Here is a 21,078-nt window from a genome sequence, read left to right as displayed (position 1 = left end):
GCCGCCATCTTTAGAATATTGTCTTTTAACTTCCGTTTTTGCGGTCGCTCTGTGGCATTGCTGTCCAGGAGTAATTAGCTTTTGAAGTAGATTTACTTAATGTAAAGTTAATGAAAGCTATCATGAGGATTGTAATGTTTAAAGCAGATGTCTTAACAAATGTCAGTAGACCGGGAAGATTTTAAAACGAACCGTTTATTCATAAATACGCAAGATCCCTGTGAAAATACATTCCGGAAGTCAAAAGACAACGAGCGCAGCGCTGAAAGGGGACGGGGCTACATAAGGTCTATACCTGCTGGATGATGATGGAAATTCTCACCTGTAATATTATTTTTGTACTATAGTTATAGCAGGAATTATAACACACATATATAAAGTCGAGTAGAGATATTGAAAACAAGATAGAGACATTTTAGATAAAGGTAAGCATCATATTTATGCTCCCTTCTAAGAACCCTCATTTAAGCCACATTCTGTGGCAGCAACCAATTTATTCTTCGATGAGAAGTCAGTCCCAAATAAATAAATACAAGATGGCTGAAAAAGTAAAAGATATATAGATTTTAAATAAAATTCATTCAAGACTGGAATAAGTAAAAAAATAAAAATAAATGAAAGAATAAAAACTAATTCAATATAATTGCCTATTTATTTAGTTATGTTTTTTTAGAATACCATGTTGTTAGCTTAGCAACATACTATCATCAAACTCCATTGAAATCAATTGTGAGTGGAGTCTCCTGTATGCTTCATGTGACGAGTGTTACTGTCTATGAGCGCCTTAAATCAGTCCATGGTTGTTATGCTACTTTTAGCCAGCTACCTATACTTAGTCAATGAGCATGCTAGGCTTCGGAAAAGTGCTAACATCTAATCTGATCTGGACTAAAACCAATGGAAACAAAACAACTGAGAGATGTATTTCTACAGTATGTGTGATTGGCATGGTCCATCACTGAGCTCATCTATACCTTGTGCTTTTTTTGGCTGAATAATTTACCTGTTCATTAATGATTTATCTTGTTTCTCATCTCCCACTTGCTTTGGTGTTTATTGAGCAGCATTAAGTGTCACTAGTGCCTCATCTCACCTATGGGGGTTGTTTTATGAGAAACACAATCAATGGCATTAGCAGCAGGACTATATAGAGAGGGCAACATTGATCCATGTTGCTTTGATGTCTGTGAAGTGTCCCATGAGGATGTTATTCAAAGCAGCAACAGTTATTAAAAATGATTCATTGAATTATGTGGTTTGAGTAGCTTAACACTATTCAAATACTTTTAATATATTTTATTTATTTTTAATATATATATATATATATATATATATATATATATATATATATTATTTTTTTTTTTAAATATATATATATATATATAGAGAGAGAGAGAGAGAGAGAGAGATAGAGAGAGAGAGAGAGAGAGTTTTATATATATATATATATATAGAGAGAGAGTTATATATATATATACATATATATAGAGAGAGAGAGAGTTATATATATATAGAGAGAGAGAGTTTTATATATATATATATAGAGAGAGAGAGAGAGAGAGAGAGTTTTATATATATATATATAGAGAGAGTTATATATATAGAGAGTTTTATATATATATATATATATATATATATAATATTTTATCTCTATTTCTTGCCTCCGATACAAAGGGAAGTGTTTTCAAATGTTTATAAATGCATTTTAGACATTTGCAAAAAGTTACTGGATTGAATCTTTGTTGAAATCATATTGATTTGTTTAGAAAATTTTCTCAATTTTCTCCAAAAAATAAAAAAGCTTTTGAATTGAAAAACATCTTATACCCCCTTCAAAAGTGAGATGGAGGTAAAAGTGATGTTTACTTAAGGAGAGAAGTGATAAAAAGTGGGACCTCACTGACAATAAGCAGGTTATAGCAGAGAGTCAGTGCTAACGTTATTGCTGCAAAAATCTTTTTCATTCCAAATGGCTTCAGCAATATTTTCTCAGTGGTGGCTTGTGGGAGTGGATTTGTAATGACTTAATTTATTTAGCATTAGATTCTCAAACCATGAGAATGATTAAAGTAATTAGTCTCAAAATGCTTTGGATAGTTGTAGTCTTAGATGTGTTTTCATTCACAAGTTATTGTACATGGATACTGCACACAATGTTGATATAACCTTTATTTGTAATGAGCTTGGGGATTTGTTAATTGTCTGTGTGAATGGGTTGTGTAAGGGCTCTACTGTAACATCTCTTGCTTTATTTGTTTATGCACAGGCCAATGATGCCTCTGGGAACACCTGGAACTGGCTGTACTTCATCCCTCTCATCATCATTGGCTCCTTCTTCATGCTTAACCTTGTCCTGGGTGTCTTATCAGGGTAAGTTGTACATCACGGTTGATGCTCTTTCTCCCTCTGTGTCTTTCCTTCTCTTTCTAGCTTCCTTTCCTAGTCCATGGTGAAAATAGACACATGGTTGAGCAGATTTTTAGCTCAGTCATGGATGATCTAACCACTGTCATGTACTGTATATGCATGTATTCTACAGTGTTGATGGAGAGTATTATGAAATATTTAAAGCTAATTTGAATCATGAGCTTCATCAAGACTTTTTTTTTCTGCAAGATGTATGTGCATTTTGATAAAAGTGAGACAAAGTGACTTCTAAATTAGTAAATATATGTACAGTATTAATATAGTAAAGATGCTGCATCTGAAATGACAACTGAAATCAAAAAGAAGGTTCATTCAGTTTGCTGTTCCCACTATTCTACTTTACTCCACTGGCTTTAAAAAGATTTCTATTTTTTAATTTAGTTTGTTCATGCCTGCGTTATATATTATGGTGGTCACAAAAACTGTTGCAGTTAGTTAGTTCTAAAGTTCAAGTTTTCTGATCACATTCTCTGTGGACTGAAAGAGAAATGAATATATTTGAAATCTATTCTTGCATACTCTCATTATGGACAAAACTGTACAGTAATTCTATAAATATAGTTAATGAACATTAGGGCTGTCAAAGTGGCTGAAAAAAAATATTTTTTTTTTTTGTTGAGAATTTAAAAGGCATATATTCAGTTTGAGGGAAAAAGGTTTTGGCTTGTCTCCCAAGACCACAAGAAGGCACAATGAGCAAAATATTAATGCACCACATTAAATTATTTATTCAAAGCAATGAAATAACATGACTGTACAAAAAAGTGCATAACGTTTATAAATCAAATATAAATTCGGAAATTGCATAGATCTTCTCAGCATTGATGATCTTCAATGTTTTAAATGAACAACGCAGCAGCGCTGCATCTAGTGGATTCAACTATATGAATTGCTATTAATTAAATATGTCATCATGTATTAATTCCTTAACATATAGTATTAACTAATAGTGTACATAAATATGTTAATTACCACAATAAGTTGAAGATATGGATTTCAAAGTCTGCTTTAAGCGATCATTAGCTAACAATTTGCAAAGATAGCTATGTTATGACTTTACTTGTTGAGGCACATAACATGCCTTAAGTGTTACCGTTAAAATTAAAGTGGACTCCCATTGTCACACACGTTGTCTTTTTCCTTACTTTGAACATTAAATAGTTAAATAGTTTATACATTTACATCATTGCTTGAACAATTCGGAATCAAAAATAATAATAACAATAATCCTCACACACCTACAGAAACAGTGCAGAGTCACTAAAACACACTCATATGACAGGTTGATCAACAGCCCACACTGGCTTCTTCTCAATGTGAAATAGAAAATGAGAGCAATACACTGTAAATTCACTGAGTTGACAAAAGTACTTTGGTAAAATCTTACCATACTGAGTTATTAATTATTATATCAAGTCATTGTCAGTTTACATTATATACTGTATATGCATATTTGGGTTGTAGGGAACATTCTATATTGAAAATGATCTAGCACGGTTTTCTTCTCTCATATTCCTTGCAATATCATCTATGATTTTTTCCATTTTTGAATGCTGAGAACTTGATGTAATGCTCATAGTGTCATATCCAGATGACGGTGCATTATTTCTTGTATGCCTGAGCCATCGAGATACTTTATCAGCAGGGTTCAGAGTTCCAACTGAACTGGTGGTATCAGACAATGAATCTCCACTCACTGAAAATACAATGAATGTTAGAAGGTTCGGTTCATTTTCTTTTTTGCTGGATATTTGTTTTATATGCATATCTCTCGTAGTAGTATATCTGATATTTGCTTTGTACAAATTAAGATAATCCAAGACATTTGTTGACATGTGTAACAGTATAAGAGACATTAAAACAATATTAATTATTCCAAACCTTTGACCTGTAGGGTGGTTTTAATGGCACCTTAAGGCCCCCGATCACACCTGACACGTTTTTTGCAGTGAGAGGCACCTTTTTTCAATTGTTTTCCTATGGCAGTGAGCGTTCTGCGCGCTGTTTATGCGCCTGCTGCGCCGCGCGTTTTTGCAGTTGAAAAAAAAAGCAACTCCGAGCGGAAAAAGCGGCTGACGTCAATCGCGTTCTTTTCCACTGTCCAATCGAATGAATGGAGAGGCGGGCCTTCCGTTTTAGTGATGAAAGCTATAGTTGCTTGAATGCCCGGAGAGTGCGATGATGGAGGATAAACTTATGGTGCTCTCGTGAGTCGTGGGTTACCAGGAGCTTAATGACATGATCCATAACTACCACAACGTTAACAGAAAGTAAATAAAGTTAATAAAAGTCTGATTTGACGTTTACTTGACTGACAGGACAGCTGTTTCAGTGGTTGCCTAGCAACATAAAAAACGCAGTGCACTGCTCATTCTGTGTGATGGGGCAGTGCTGTGCACCTTGCGTTTTCGAACCTGAAAAACGCGTTTGGTGTGATCGGGGCCTAACAGTAGCATCAAACTTATTTGATTACATTAGTTAAAGTGTCATACATTTTGACAGACGGACAATTTATTACACAAATGTATAATCTTACACAGTAAAATTCTAGCGTGACTAGTTATAGATAAACGGAAACTTACTACTAGGGATCGGGTTGTCAAAGCTTTGCCTTCGTCTGCCAGATGGTTGTTTGGATTCAAGGTCCACAACTGCTGCTTCCAGCATCCTCACGATGAGTTCATCTTCGCGTTTATTCCACTCTTCTTCAGTCAGTGCCTTCCCAGTAAACCATTGGATCACTGATGTTGTTGTCTTTTTTTCTCTCTTTTGTTGAGTAAAGTATTCCCCTCTGTTTCTTGCCACCATCTCTTCAATCATCTCAAGCAGATTTTTGATGTTATGACTGTTATCAACCAGTGCATGATATCTGTTCTCACACTTTCTTATCAAAGTCTGCAGGGCTTCTCCTTCACACGCAATGTAATGCTCAACGGGTGTGTCCTTCAGCCAGTGTCCAGAGAATATAATTAGAGTATATCTCCAGACATGCTCCCCAAAAAGGCTCATTAACTCCATCACTGTTTTTTCATCTTTTTTTGTAAAAGTCTTATCTACTGGTAGCACTAGCAGGAATGCATGTGGACCAGGCGAACAAACCGACACACTGCGTAAAATTTCTTTTGCGTCTTCCAGATTTGATGTTGACCATCCTGGTGTGTCAACCACAGAGATTTGACATCCTGCTATTTTTCTTCCTTTCATCATACATTGCTTTGTTCTTGGCTGGGGTTTAAATCCCTAGACCAAATATAAATAATGTAATAATAATAATGTGCAGGCATATAGGAATTATACAATAATTTGGTATTAAAGATAAGAAAAGTTAAGTACCTCCTGTAGTGTAATGTCAAAAAAATGTCCTTGCAGAATCATGTTTCCTGATGCACTTTTCCCAACTCCTTCTCCTCCAAGAAGCACAATCCTAACTTCTGAGAGTTTTTTTTTCCATTCTGTTAATGAGAAAGAAATGGTATGTGTTTTTGTATGTTTTGTATGTGTATGTGTACAAAGAATATCTTGCATTGTTATGTTGTGCAACTTTTTTGTAAATATATCTTGTACCTTTAAACAGCTCTTGAAGCATGTATTTTTGTCTACGTCCTTTCTCCATGTCTGTTTTGCCTTTCTTCAGCTTCAGCTCAAGCTCGTTGAATGGATTGCTCTTCTCATCTGGCTCATAATGGCCATTTTCCATCACCATTTCCTCAATCTTCTCAAGGAGTTCAGTAACTTGTGTGCTGTCAGTGTGATTCTTACAGTTAAATACATGGTATCTGTATCCACATTGTTCCATTAGCCACTCAAGATGCTCTCCTTCCTCTTCAATACGTTCCTCAATGGTTGTTTCTCCAAGCCAGTCTCCTCTGGTGAACAGCACAATTGTATGTCTCCACACCTCCTTCCCTAAAAGACCCATGTGTTCCTCCACAGCTGTTCGATAAGTTTTATTAAATGCTATGGCAGTAGGAACAGTTAACAGAATAGCATGTGGGCCAGGAGGACATAGATGCACACTACGTCTAATCTCCAGTTTGTCAATCTCTGATGTCTTTTCGAGAGGATATTGGCAGAACCAGCCTGGAGTATCGACTACAGTCAACTGTTTTCTGTGCACTTCAGCATGCCTAACCTCACAGAATACTGTTGTTCTTGATTCATCAACTTGAAAAGCTTCTTCTCCCAGAATGAGGTTGCCTGCAGAACTCCTTGCAGCCCACGATGCTCCAAGTATTACAATCTGTATATCAGTAAGATATTGTTCCTCAGCTGAAAGAAGAGATCAAATTTATTTGTCTCTTTTTTTTCTTCTATTTGTATGAATTATGTTGCAGTTTATATAACATGGTTTTAATTCAGGACTATTATTGCATCAGTATGTTTTTTTCTTTCATTTACAAGCATGTACTATATTAGAGAATGACTGATGTTGCTTTTCTTATGACTGATACAGATACTGATTTTTTCAATGCAGTGGCTATTGTGTAAAAAAATGGTAGATTATTTTTACGCTGAGTAATTTAAACGAAATAACTGTAGATACTGTTTGCCGTTTGTTATTTGTACTAAAGGTAAAATATTTGAGCAATGGTAGGCAGAGTTTCTCACTTATCTAGTATTACTTTCTATAAAATGTAACAATGTAATGTAATTATGTTTTTAAAGTAATAACTCAGTGTAACTCGTTACTTTTATACTTTTATAGGCAACAATTTTTGTCTATCATTAGTATGTTATATTTTCTTACCTTTAAAAGCTTGAAAGTTGCTTGATACATGTTTGAGTTCAGTCCTTTGACTCTTGACTGCAAGAATTCTTTGTTTGACTTTTTCCTTTCTTATTTTCTCTCTCTCATCCTCTAGAGACACAATTTTGCTGAATTTAAAGTAATTGTGATTGTTTTGGGCTACCATTTCCTCAGTTTTCTCCAGCAGTGTGATCACTTGAGTGTCATTCCTGTCTTTAATATTAAGGACATGATACCTGTTCTGACACCTTCTTAGAAGTAATTGGAGGTCTGGCCAGTTTCTAAGATGGTTTTTGAAAGATCTATCATCATATGGAGTGATGGAGCTGAACAGCACAATAATATGTCTCCAGACATTCTCTGACAAAAACTCCAGATGTTCATTCAAAGCCATTCTATAGACTTCTGGAAAAATGTTATCTACAGGAATGACTAGAAGGAAGGCGTGAGGTCCAGGAGGACACAGTGTTGGGCACCTTCTAATTTCCAGTATGTCAAACTTTGGAGTATATTCCACAGCATAATTCCACCACCAGCCTGGGGTGTCAACCACAGTCACATGTCTTCCATGTACTTCTCCCTCTGCTTGAACAGATCGGGCAGTTCTTCTTCCAACAACAAAAGCATTTCTTCCCAGAATGGTGTTTCCTACCGAACTTTTTCCACTTGATTCTATTCCACCCAGTTCTCGACCCCCAATCAGTATAATTCTGATTTCAGGGAATCCTTTGCCTTAAAAAATAGTTTAAAATGATTATATATTGGAACTGTTCAAAAGGTGTATTAAAATATAATTTGTTTAAGTTAATTGTAGGCATGACATAAGAGAAGGATAGCTTACTGCTTGAGAGACTGTTTGAGACTTCCTGTGTCCTTTGTTTTGACATTTTTCCTTTCCTGATTTTAAAATAATGTCATTGATTATTTACATATAACTTATTCAAACAATCATGTTCGCTATTTTATGTACAGCATGTTAATGGTATGGTAACATGATGTTAATGTCAATGATGTTAATGTTAATTTTTGCCATTTTTTTTCTTATGTCCATAATAAGTTGTGTAGATATTTTACATGAAACCTCAAACTTTGCAGGAATAAGTGTTTAGCTGTATGTTTCCTTAACTACATGATTTAAGTTCTTAGAGACTTGTATATTAGTTTTGTTTCGAGACAAATTCAAATATGTCTTACCTTTTGCGTGTATCATGTAGCAGCTTAAAATGAAAGTGAAAGGCTTCTTCTGTTTTTCGTCAACAGCATGTAGGTTGCCAGGTCTTTAAAAAAAAATGCTTCAGTGCTAGGGAAAATACAAATAACTATTAACCAGATATTATTTAAAATGTGAACAGTAAATGTTTTACCAATGCCTGATTATTTACTTGAGGGTTCTTTAAAGTGTAAAATAGTATATTTTTCTTTGACTTCACAGCTCAGGATAGTCACTAGTGCGTTGTTTGATACTGTGGGTGGTTTTACAGTACCATCAGTAGGCCTACTGTATTTGCATGACATAATTTTATTGTATCTCCAGAGTTATTAGTCACATGGCATTTACGGCTCAGGTGATTGGCTCAAAATGTTATGTGGTTCCATGTAAAAAGAGGGCAGATTTCAGATTGCTTGCTTTTGGGAAGTCCTGTGCCAGACAAATACCTACCCCTTTAAGATGAATAGTAACACTAATGGTTAACTTTATTTAGGATTTATAGACCTTTTTGTGTGTGTCAGGATAGTGAGACAATTACAGTGTGCAGTTCTGAGAGACCTCTTGGAATGGTTTGAGAAACACAAAACAAAATGATAGGAATGTTCTGAGCAAGAACTGTAACCTAAAATAAGATGGGCTTTCGAACACAACGCACTCAGAAAATTGTCTTGAAAAGCATTCCGAATTTAGATGATTTATGTGCATTATTTTTATTATGTGTGTTTGGTCTTAGGGAGTTTGCCAAAGAAAGAGAGCGAGTGGAGAAGAGGCAGGAGTTCTTGAAGCTCCGCAGACAGCAGCAGATTGAGAGAGAGCTCACTGGATATCTGGAGTGGATCTGCAAGGCAGGTTGGTATACACGTGACCTCTCTATGCTGTGTCAAAGGATTCTGTTGAACACTTCACCACGATGCATAGAAATATGTAATTATGAATTCAACCCTATTCATATCAAGCCTGAATTTTTCAAAGCCAATAGACAAGATATTGAAAATGAAATAATGAATCTCTGTAAAGTACTTCAGATAAAGTCTAATATATTCTTATATATTTAAAAGAAAGTACAGCATCTGAATACTTGTAGTGCAAAAATGTTAGTATCATTTAGTCATTTGTACAGTACTAGTGAGAATGGACCTTAATTCTTTATAGAGTTTATTTCATATAATGGTTTCTCTGGTTTTCTTACTTATATTTGTTCATTCCAGAGGAGGTGTTGCTGGCGGAGGAGGATCAGAATGCTGAGGAGAAATCCCCTTTGGATGGTGCGTGGTACAGGAGGAAACAAAACAACCCAGGTGAAAAGAGGGCAAGGGCAGTGCTTAATTTGTAAATAAATAATTGCCGGATCAAAAACAGCAATTAAAAGGCACTGTGCCCGACACTGACCATACAACTTAAGTTTTCCCGGAACATACAGTGACGTCTCTAAACAGTGACGGCACAACTGTAAGAGCATCATTCACTAGTTTCTGCACAGCCCTAACTACAGACTAGTGTATTATTCTGTCTCGTATATAGCTTTGTTGAGACATAATATCATTCAGTTGATCAGTGATATTCTCTCACGGACGACGTTGTTGCCTTTTCCACTACATCGATTTCTGATTCTGACTGATCTAACTCCCGTTGCTCGTGTCTCCTACTATCCTGATTATTATTTGCAGTTCCATCTTCGGGATCTCTTTTGATGGGAAACACTACCAGCTTTACTCGTGGATTAGGAAAATAAAAATATGCTTGACTGTCTTTTTGACATTTTGGCAATATGAACTTATTTATATTAGAAGAATTCATCAGGTATATACACTCTCTCCAAACCTCATTCTACTCTCCAAACGTTACGCTTTACAATAAGCAGTAAACACCAACCAATGAGAATGATTTTGAACCTCAGAAAGCTGATCAAAAATATATATGCTGAGGTCCAATAGCAAAACATAAACTCCAAATACATTTGCGTGAAGCTCAACTTCCATTGAATTGAACTGACAGTGCATGTTTATGCCGGATCGTTTAAAAACAATGTCGGAACGCAAAAAATGCAAAATCTGACATTTTCCAGAACAGGAACCGACTCAAATTAAGCACTGGGCAAGGGTCAATGGGGCTGGTTTACCATAGTATCCTATGACAAACCAGGCCAGTGGAAGGAATGCCCTCTTGTTACATGAGCCATCATATGTGACCATGCTTTTGCACTGTAATGGGGCAAAATGGCTTTTGGTAAATCTGAGTTTAGATTTCGATCTTTTCACCTGGGCACAGTTGCTAGATAAGTGAATTGATCACATGTTGTTCAGAGCCCTCTCAAAATACAATTTTTCCCACATATACAAGAATAAATGTACATAAAAGTCCATGTGTATTGTATTTATACAATTAAATGTCCAGTTTCAGTAGGAAATATGTGAAGACAAGAAAGAAAATATTTGTTTTATTTATCCTTAATGCCATATTGCCTATATTCGCACTGCGAACTACTTGCTTTTCTACTCGCAGACTCTGTTTTATCAAGGCCATAATCTCTGTCAATTTGGGGTGTTTTGGAAGCCAGAAGTAATTACAGGGATTAAGACGACTGGGATAATTGGATTATACGCATGCACACACATACTGTACATTCTCACATGCGTGCCACACAATGTTGGGCACTGACTAGCTAAGTAGTGATGCCACTAACCTAAGTACATTTTCTGCAGCATGACATTAGTTCAGCTATTTTCAAAATACAGGTAATGCTGTTTTTCCAGCAGGCTGCAGTGTATTTTAGTTTTATTAGCTGTATTAATAATATACATTTACCTGCGTTTAACTCGTTATGTTTATTCAAAAACTTGGACAATAGAAAATTCTATTTTGATGTGGTTCGCTTTGAGGCAGGTTTTTGTTTTTTAAACCTATGAATCAATGTTTTTGTTATTTAGTGGCCTGCTAACCTGCTGTAATTAATGAGCTGACAAGCAATATTAATCAATACGTAAATCAGGTAAAGTTGTGATTGTATATCAGGCAGAGGGCAGATGATTAAAGCTATGGTTCCTTCTTGAGCTGTAATTAGTGGTGTCGACTGGATCTATGCATTTAGAGAACGGGATAGATAGATAGAGAAAGTGAAAGTGTGAGAGTGGCGGGAACCCAGGATTGTGTTTTCACATGACTAATGAGTCACTGCAAGATCAGGCCTGTAATGTGCACACATTACTTCACTGTAGCTAGACACTCATATGAAGCTTATATAATAAGTATAATATCATTCAATTAATGAAAAATTAAGACATTACATTGTTTTGACAGACAAGTAAAATGATTATTTTCCAGATGTAATATTGTTAACCACTTGTTCCTCATTTGATAAAAATCATATGCTTGTAAAAACATGTTTTGGTTTTATTTACATAACTTGTGCTTAACTGTGCTAATAATTTCCCCCCCCCCATCTGATTAGGAATTTAATGATTCTTAAACACTGTCATAATGTTTGTGTATATGTATTTGCATATTTGTGCATTTTTTGTGTTCAGTCCTGAAAAGAACAAAGACCAGAAAGGGTAGAAATGACCTCATCAGTGCTGAAGAAGGAGAGGAACATTTCACAGACATCTCTTCTGTCGGTAAGCTTTGACCTTTAACCTTAAGAAACTCTCATTATCAATTACTGTGATGCATGACCCTTTTTGTCTAAGCCAAATGCTACTTTTTTACATAGCCTGCATCACATTTTTCTCCAATATAGCATTAGAATAGAATTTGTTCAGTTGATTTTATTTTATTTTATTTTATATATCTAGTATAGAATGATATTAATAGTCAGCAAAAAGCAAATAAATCACTTCCCTTGGTAAATAGTAAACTGAAACGTCTACAGAGTTTCTCAGATTAGTTTGAATGTGCCCATTAGCTGAAGTGGGTAAAATGGAGAAGGGAAAGCAGGATCAGGTGACTTCTGCTGTGCATTAGTACTGCCGTAATAAGCCTTAAAATCTTTCAAGCTTGAGTAGATGTTCTCTTCAGTTTTTAGATTTAAAAAGCTGATAGAATGATTTATAATCTTAAACACTTAAGTGTCTCAGCCTAACACTATAATGAATAACAAATCCATTGCCACTGATCTCAACAAAATGCCTTTTATATTCTTGCATGTATTATTAATAGTTACATTAAAGATTAATTTACAGTAGTAGCTCTGTGATCAGAGTTTAAGTATCTTCTCTTAATTTGTTTTTGAATGTTTTTTAACCTCTCTAGCGCCACCTGGATCACCTTTCGCCCGAGCTAGCCTGAAGAGCAGTAAGAACGATAGCTCCTCGTACTTCCGTCGAAAGGAAAAGAGGATACGCTTTTTCATCCGGCGGATGGTGAAGGCACAAAGTTTCTACTGGATCGTTCTCTGCTTGGTGGGATTGAACACGATGTGCGTGGCTATGGTCCATTACGACCAGCCTGAGGGGCTCACCAAGGCCCTGTGTAAGAGCGCTTGCTTTCTGTTCACTAGCAAATACAATTGAACTGTGTCAAAACACATTGATTATTTTTGGGTTATATTTAGTTTCCTAAACAGCATGTCAGTAGACTAGTTTTGCAATCTCTCCTTGCTCCGAGAGTCACGACTCATGAACATGAAAGATTTGTGCCAGACGTTTTAATGGCATCTTTTACAGTAATAGCATCTCATTTCAGTTTCTCAAGCAAAAAATTACTTGATAAATTTTATTCATTTCTATAAAGCAGCTTGTTTTAATGAATCAATTCAAAGCTAGGATTCAGATTAATCACCATTATTATTAGTATTTTGAATTAGCTTATATTTATGTTTTGTCCATTTTCATTTTTATTTTAGTTTGTTTTATTTATTTTGCGATGCGCTTTTGTAAATTTGATATATATTTTTTGAAATATTTCTATTTACTTTTAATTAATTTTTATTTCAGTTTTAGTATTTGTAATTGTATTACTAATGTAAATTTATTACAAATTTTATTAAACTTATTGCTTTCAGTTAGTTGCCAAAGCAACATTTCTAATTGTAGTCTGGTTTTAGTTGTAGCTAACAATAATGTGCACTGTAATAACAACACTATATAAAGTGTATATAAAAATGTTTTAGTAGAAATTGTACATTATTGTGTATTGTTAAATCATAATAAAATAAAAAAAATATTAAATCGTAAAATTATTATAACATTTAATTACATTATTTTACTTTTTGTTTAAATGATTGATCCTCTGATTGAAAAAAATCGAATTAACAACTTGAGATAAATATTGAGATATAAATACATTTAAATACATATATGTATTATATATATATATATATATAGATTTTTTTATTTTTTATTTTTATTTTTTTAATAAAAGTATATATTGAAGATTGTCGAAATGCTGAAAAAAAAAGGTATTTTATTTCTTTTAGCTTTGTTGCCCAGCTCTACCTTGTAATAGCATTAGTTTGAAGGTTTGTGTGGGAAAAGCTTGGGTGGTGATGGATAACCTAATCTCTCCTTTCATTTCTATGGGCTGTTAGACCTGGCAGAGTTTGTATTCCTGGGTCTGTTTCTGACAGAGATGACTCTAAAGATGTACGGCCTGGGGCCCAGAAACTACTTTCACTCCTCATTCAACTGTTTTGACTTTGGGGTGAGTCACAGCACACATGATTCAGACGAGCCTGTGAGGCTGCATCCAGTCAGTCATTATCATCCACTGTGATACTTGTGTCCACGCTGGATCGCCACATGCATGCTCTGAGCCATTTTACTCACATTCACTCCCAACTGTTATTTTTCCATTATATTTTATTTTTATTTTCTAGTTAGTCCAGACTATTTTAATAATTGCCATCTGCTCACAAAAAAAACCCATATAACAGAAAGACTCTTCATTTATATTCTCAGGTAATTGTGGGCAGTATATTTGAGGTGGTGTGGGCAGCAATACAACCTGGTGCATCTTTTGGGATCAGTGTTCTGAGAGCCCTGCGTCTGCTCCGTATATTTAAAGTAACCAAGTAAGTAGATGTGTGTTTTATATATATATATATATATAAGGTCTGACACTTCTATCACAATATAACAAACCCCTTACAGAATCATAGGATTAATTTTTTTTTTTCATTTTTTAATTTTACACTCTGAAACCAGCATTTCTTAAAGTAATCAGAGCCACTTCTATATGTTGTGGTCTATATGTTAATTCTCTCTCTTTCTCTCTCTTTGCAGGTATTGGAACTCTTTGCGGAATCTTGTGGTTTCACTGTTAAACTCCATGAAGTCCATCATTAGCTTGCTCTTCCTCCTCTTCCTCTTCATCGTGGTGTTTGCTCTGCTAGGCATGCAGCTCTTCGGGGGGCAGTGAGTGATTTCTGAAATGATCTTCCATCATTCTAGCCATTTCTGTCCAATTTCACCCCTTTGATGTATCCAAGAAAGAATATTTATGTGTTCTGTTGAAAAAAAAAAAAAACTTATTCCACATCTTGTCAAATATCATCCACCAAACAATTTGCATATTGAAAGATATAGACAACCCTCATGCTCTTTTTGATTAATTAATAGGCACAACCTTTTAAAACACACCTACAATCAAAAAGTGACTGTGTCAGACTGGAGCAGATTCTGTAAAGATGCTGGAATTGCACGTCTGAATGCAACCTTATGACCACAGCGGGTCTACCATGAAGCTCTAATAGAAGTTTCCGTAATATCTCTGTGGCATCTGCTTCAGATCAGTTTTCTGGAGCTGATCTTAAGCCTGACGGCGTGTTTGATGTGTCTTCTGTCAGACTGAGATCAGCCCTAGGCTCCATCTGCCTTATCCATGAACAAAACTGGTCACAACATGTGCTCAATTGTGCAATCTCATTTATGTAATGGGCTTGTAAAAGCGTGTCCTGCTGTCAAGTGCAGTTTCTGTAATATGTTTTAATAGTCAGCCTCAAGTTTGAGCTGTTAGCTCTGGATAAATTAGAATTTTCTTCCTGGACACTGTCTGCATCCTAAATTGCATACTCTCTACTTCTTTTGTACAAGTACTTATTTCTCAAAAAAGTATGTTCTATATAGTGTGAATAGTGTGAATCTCAACGTTCTACATCATGTTGTTATTGTCATGTGATCACATATCCTCTCACATGACCTCATGGCACAGCCTTGCAAAGTACGACTCATACGCGTACACAGGCGTTCGATGCGCATGCATAATTTAGAGCAATCTCTCGCCACGAGTTACAACCCATGTAAATACTGCCAAAAATGAAATACAGAGTACACACGTACTCTTCTGATGACGCAATTCGCGTCACACGCACTGCACGCTGACCCTCACGTTCGCGTAAGAATCTACTGGATGCGCACTTACCTATCTACCTTCCTTCAATAGTAATTAGTTCATTCATTTTCTTCTATTGTCATCTCGCATCAATTAAATTTTACAAATGCATTTTCTGTCAGAATTTCAGTCCAACCATCCATCATCCGCTCCCTTCTTTTCTATAATTCCTCTGCCCTCGTGCCAACTCTTGTGAGAGGGAGTGCTACGGCATGCCAACAAGGATTTAGATCTCTACGCTTAAAGAATTACTGAGCTGAATATGCTTTAACGAAAGACACCCCGCTGACAACAAGCTTGATGAATGAAAGCTTTAGTCATGCCCTTCCACTTTCTCTTTATTTTATTTTATTTTATTTTAGCATTTATTTTATTAACCAGCCAAACCTTGGCCTCTTGTGCACAACGGATCATTTTCAATTTTTAAACAATGATCCAATCAGATGAATCTGAACATCTCCAGTGCAGTGATAGTGTTTATTATTGTTAGCAATAGATTGTGCGTGTTAAACATGGCTTCTTTTTAGTATAGTTGCGCTCCGTCTAGCTGTTTTTAACGCAAGAACGCGTCCTGAGTGAATGCCCATTAGTCATCACAGCCAGACTGTGTGTCTAAAGGAAGAAATGCATATTCAAGAGTCAGATGGGAAATGGTACCCATGAGTCACTCTCCCCTTCCAAATAAAGCTCACATGCACTGGTAGTCCTATTTTTAATTTGACACATACAGCATTTATGATCTTCATTCACGATGATGTGTTCTGATAGGTTGTCGTCCCGTGCGTGTTGTGACGTCAGTATACATGCACATCTCCTATTGGCTGTGATGTAATCAAGGTTTAATGCCTGCAGGGTCTGATCGTATTAACTCACCTGGCTTTGTTTGGTGACTGTGTTTTTGAGGTCCTGTCAAAAGCCCCTAGAGTTTGTTAAATTGCTGTCATGCAGATTACCAGTGAAAGCGCTGGAGTTTTGGAAGGGATTGCAGAGTACAAGCATAAACATTTGAGTGGTTTGAAGAGACTTTCTAATTTAGTCTTTGCTTATTGAGTTTCTTGACCCTGTCTGTGCTCGCTAAAACGCTCTGAGTGAAGTGGTTGTTTTATTCCTTGTGTTGCAGAGAAATGTGTCTGCGGATGATATAACCGACTTTAAGGTTTAGTTTTCAGTTGCTGATGCAAATCATACTGCGATGAAGTATTTGTAGATTTTCCCTCCAGCAGAACATCCTGTCAAATGAGCCTCTGTCGACGTTTTCATCCTGTTTTTGTCGTCTTTAGTTGTGTGGCCCCTGAAGGCCCTGAAACACAAGCTCGCTCAGGTTTGTTCTATGAAGAAAGTAAGTGTTTGCATGTGTAGGCATGAAATACAAAACCCTTTCGATGCTTCCCCAGCAATTACAAAATCTTTTTTGCATTTACAAAATTCTGTGTAATCAAGCATATTCTAAGCTTCTTTTTCAAGTGAACTGAGGATGCAATAATGCATCTACTGCAGCTTCTGTTGGAAACCTCTTTGTGTTCACAATGTAAAGCTAATGCACACATCCCACGACAAGCCAGGACTGAATTATATATCCCTTGCGCAATAATTCTCTGTTGTGAAAGCAAGCGTGCTCTGAATCTCCTTTATGAATGGATGAGTCACCGCTGTGATCTTGTGGTTCCCTTGAAGGCCAGACTCTGAAAGGCGATTTGAAGGCAGGGCTGAAAAGAGAACTTTGAAATCTAAAAATAAAATGCTAGAAAGAGAAAGAGAATGGCAGGGATAAATGACAAAAGAGGAAAACTGATCCTCCGGTTGATTTCATCTGAGACAGGGACAAATATTCCTTGCCTTACATGCAAGAGGTGGTGAATCTAAATCTTGCTTAGACAGTTTAGTAAGTGCATCTGTTTGTTAGTATTTCAGAAATGGTGGCATATTTGGCTGAATTTTATTAGACTTCACCAGAATGTTGGGTGTGTTTTACGGGGGTCAAGATGAAAGACTAGGGTCTGTGTGGGGACAGTTTTAAGGTTTGGAAAATCTCTCTGTGTTTTCATTCTGAGGGTGAATAAAACAAATTAAAATAAAGCTAAAAACAAGCCATGTCTCATTTGAGTACATTTTGTTCTGATCGTTCCTCAAATTCAAGTCGACAAATTACTGATAAGTGCCGTGCTCAAAGGTACAAATGATGATAAAACAGAATTTTGATCCTGGTAACTCAGTATGTTTGTTTTGACAGCCCTGCATCGCTGAACCAAATTAAAGCAAACCAGAACTGACATCAAAATCTTCAGTGTACATCTGAAGCCGTTTTACACCAAGTGCGCTGAAGCTCTCTCTCTTCCCAACTAGGTTTAATTTTGAAGACGAAACACCCACTACAAACTTTGACAGCTTCCCTGCAGCCATAATGACAGTCTTCCAGGTATACTTTATTTTAGTTTGGCCTTATGAATGTTTAATGTGTTTTTCATATACATACAGTATATATACATATTAAACTATAAAACTGTTTGGTGTGCTTGACCTGTTTATGCCTCTTGCAGATTTTGACAGGAGAGGATTGGAATGCTGTGATGTATCATGGCATCGAGTCCCAGGGTGGCGTCCGGAGTGGAATGTTCTCCTCGGTCTACTTCATTGTTCTTACGCTTTTTGGAAACTGTATCCTGTCCTACATATGTTCAGATGTTTTAAATAATTCAGCATCACAGTATGTGCTAACCAGACACGATGCGATAAGATTTCAGCGACATCTGTCTGTCCATAAATGAAGAGACACAACTTTGAGACATGACAAATCAATCACAGCCAATCAGAGGAGCGTATGAGTAGAGCTCTCTTTCCAAGCGGGAATGGATAAGTACATAATCAATTTTATAGATATTACACCATTTGAACATTATTAAAAATACATAATGAGTGACTGAAACAAACTTTGTCATAGGATTGTTCACATTGAGTTCACAATTTTATGTTATTTTTTATTTTTTTTTCAAGATCTTAGGTGAGTTATCCATCGTCGCTGTCATAAAGGCCACACAAAACGATATTCAAACTCATAATACATTCTTATAACTTTAATTAAAGCACATAATCAGTACCTGAGATTATCATTATTATTCTTTGTATGTTGTTGTTCCAGCCGCAACGTCACATAAATAGAAACTGTTATTTTTAACAGTAAATAGAATCCCCTGTTGCTCTTCATGTATCACTATCGCAGCTGGTTAAGATGAAAGGTCTGATACCTTTTATCACACGTTACGGAGTTGCATCTGGTTAAGACAAAAATATTTTTAATGCATCTACATTAAAAAGTTCTGCATATGGAAAACCTCACAGTGAATATTCTAAGAGGCAAAGAACATGTTTAAATAAATATATATATTTTTTATTTATTTATTTGAGAATTTTTTTTTTAAATACTTTCTCATGAAAAAAAGATTTTATTAACTCAAATTCATTCGTTAATTTCTTGAAATTATTGATAAAATGTAAAAATATAATCTGTCTTAATGCAAATCTAATGTATGTTAAAGGGATAGTTCACCCAAAAAAAAAAATTGTCTTATTTTTTACTCACTTTTAAATTGTTCCAATGAAATTCATTTTTGGGTGAACTATCCCTTTAATTGAAATGCAATATGAAATACAGACAATTCTCTAACCTGATAACAACCAGACACGCTTCTCAATGTATTCTTGGCCATTGCCGTGGATAACCTCGCCAACGCACAGGAGCTGACAAAGGTAATTTGACCTTAATAAGGCTTCCTATATCTGCATGTCACTTGAAGAGGCAGTATGTTTCTTTTATCCTGAGCTTTCATTTCTGCAATGTCCTTTAATTTAGGATGAAGAGCAACAAGAGGAGGCAGCGAAGAAGAGCTTGGCTCTTCAGAAGGCCATGGAGGTGAAGGAGGTCAGCCCCATGTCTGCTGCCAACATCTCAATAGCAGCGTAAGTGTCTGTGTTACTTTCCCTTTGCTTCCATTTGATTTTTTTTTTTGTATCCAACTTTGCTCTATGGAACTTTTCCTATAATGTGCGCTGTAGCTGTTGTTTGTTACTTCTCTGTTAAGTTTTTTGTGATTGCTTGATTGTTTGTATAGTCAATGTCAGTGTGACCCTGGCCTCCCCTTTAAACCTGCTCTGTGTAGTCTGTTCTTCATAAGTGTGTTTATGGTGTTTCAAAGCTACAGTATATTATTATATTTTAATTATATGTCATCTGCAGAGATAGTTATTATGGTGCCATATGCTTTTTACATATGCGCATTTTTGCCCAAAAGCTTCTACTAGGTAAATAAACCTAAAATGTTTTGTAGTTTAAGGAAATTAGGAGTGGAATTAGGTTGTTTCTTCAACTATGAGCACTTTTCACCCATTCACAGTCTCATTAGTTTATTTACAGTAATTTGTAAACATCAAACAGTCTATATACATGCATCACAGAAAATGACAGTGACAGAAATTACATTTAAGCATTTTTAGAAAAAAGATCGACTCATTTGTCTTGCTAAGGCGTAATGTGTAAACGAAGTACACAATATTTTTATAATATTTTCAGATTGAAATTGAACATCTTTAATTAATTTCATGTTATGCCCGTCTTTTTTGTAAACAAGTACACTAACAGTTGCTAACTGTATTAGTGGCAAAATTGTTGGTCATGATGGAAACGAATCCACAACATAATTTGTGTAAAAGTTTATAATACAAATGTGTAATAACTCTAAAAAAATATATACAATGTTTAATATAATTTAGTATATTCTTTGTCAAACTTTTCTAAGACAGTTTTAACTATAAGAGAAACTAAACATTTTTACAAATCATCCTCTTCTATACAAATTACTTTATTTGAAGAAATGCCAATCTGCAGTAGGTTTTTAGAAAACAAAACAGTCTGAATGGTTGTCTTGTTGTGCTACTTTCATTTACATTTGTTTTCATATGTGTAACCATTTTTTTTCTGTTCACAGAGCACATGATGTTAGTACTTTACAATTGTCACCTCAATATTTCTTAACAAAACTAATTATAATCCACATTTCATTTGATCACATCAAATCAAATTTACTAAACTGCCAACTGTACATTTCTGTAATGCAGCTTGTTTATTGTTAAGATCTTTAATTTCGTCTGAGTTGTTTTTAACATGTATTATTAGCTTTATATTTTGGTGACACTGAAGTGGAGGGCCATTTTTTTTTAAATAATTTCATAATTTCAAAGAGGCCACAGTCTGTACAGTGTTTGAAGTGTCCTTTACTGAAGTGTTACCAATGTTTGTGTCTTGTATTTGAAACACACGGGGGCAGGTGGGCAGACAGAAGTGACATCACCCTGACTGCCATCTGCTCCCTCGGCA

The 21,078-nt window shown here is 35.5% G+C and overlaps 2 protein-coding genes across 2 annotated transcripts in view; one reads left to right on the top strand and one right to left on the bottom strand.

Annotated features, from left to right (window-relative positions):
* cacna1bb (calcium channel, voltage-dependent, N type, alpha 1B subunit, b) overlaps positions 1-21,078 on the top strand; it is a 137,395-nt gene that overhangs the window by 68,473 nt on the left and 47,844 nt on the right. Inside the window, exons 9-20 of the mRNA XM_079898635.1 lie at positions 2,267-2,370; positions 9,118-9,233; positions 9,593-9,682; positions 11,909-11,998; positions 12,633-12,851; positions 13,909-14,021; positions 14,279-14,391; positions 14,603-14,734; positions 18,054-18,126; positions 18,248-18,365; positions 19,387-19,454; positions 19,558-19,664. Coding sequence (XP_079754761.1) covers positions 2,267-2,370; positions 9,118-9,233; positions 9,593-9,682; positions 11,909-11,998; positions 12,633-12,851; positions 13,909-14,021; positions 14,279-14,391; positions 14,603-14,734; positions 18,054-18,126; positions 18,248-18,365; positions 19,387-19,454; positions 19,558-19,664 — 1,343 coding nt within the window. The remainder of the gene's footprint in view (positions 1-2,266; positions 2,371-9,117; positions 9,234-9,592; positions 9,683-11,908; positions 11,999-12,632; positions 12,852-13,908; positions 14,022-14,278; positions 14,392-14,602; positions 14,735-18,053; positions 18,127-18,247; positions 18,366-19,386; positions 19,455-19,557; positions 19,665-21,078) is intronic.
* LOC307174634 (GTPase IMAP family member 8) lies at positions 3,134-8,423 on the bottom strand. Its single transcript, XM_079898663.1, has 7 exons — positions 8,369-8,423; positions 8,016-8,071; positions 7,175-7,906; positions 5,992-6,696; positions 5,761-5,879; positions 5,010-5,667; positions 3,134-4,123 (listed from the first exon to the last, which is right to left on the bottom strand). Exons 2-7 carry the CDS (start codon positions 8,059-8,061, stop codon positions 3,900-3,902), a joined length of 2,484 nt encoding a protein of 827 aa, XP_079754789.1. The 5' UTR covers positions 8,062-8,071; positions 8,369-8,423; the 3' UTR covers positions 3,134-3,899.

This window comes from Squalius cephalus, assembly GCF_949319135.1.
Source record: "Squalius cephalus genome assembly, chromosome: 17".
NCBI lineage: Eukaryota > Metazoa > Chordata > Actinopteri > Cypriniformes > Leuciscidae > Squalius > Squalius cephalus.
The sequence above is the reverse complement of the archived record's forward strand: the minus strand, read 5'-3'. Positions and strand labels throughout refer to the sequence as shown.

Excerpts from the sequence above, each read along its gene's own strand:
- LOC307174634 (XM_079898663.1), bottom strand. The coding sequence starts at position 8,061 with ATGTCAAAACAAAGGACACAGGAAGTCTCAAACAGTCTCTCAAGCA. Across the intron at positions 7,907-8,015 it reads CTCAAACAGTCTCTCAAGCA|GCAAAGGATTCCCTGAAATC; the intron begins GTAAGCTATCCT and ends CTATTTTTTAAG. Across the intron at positions 5,880-5,991 it reads GCTTCAAGAGCTGTTTAAAG|AATGGAAAAAAAAACTCTCA; the intron begins GTACAAGATATA and ends TCTCATTAACAG.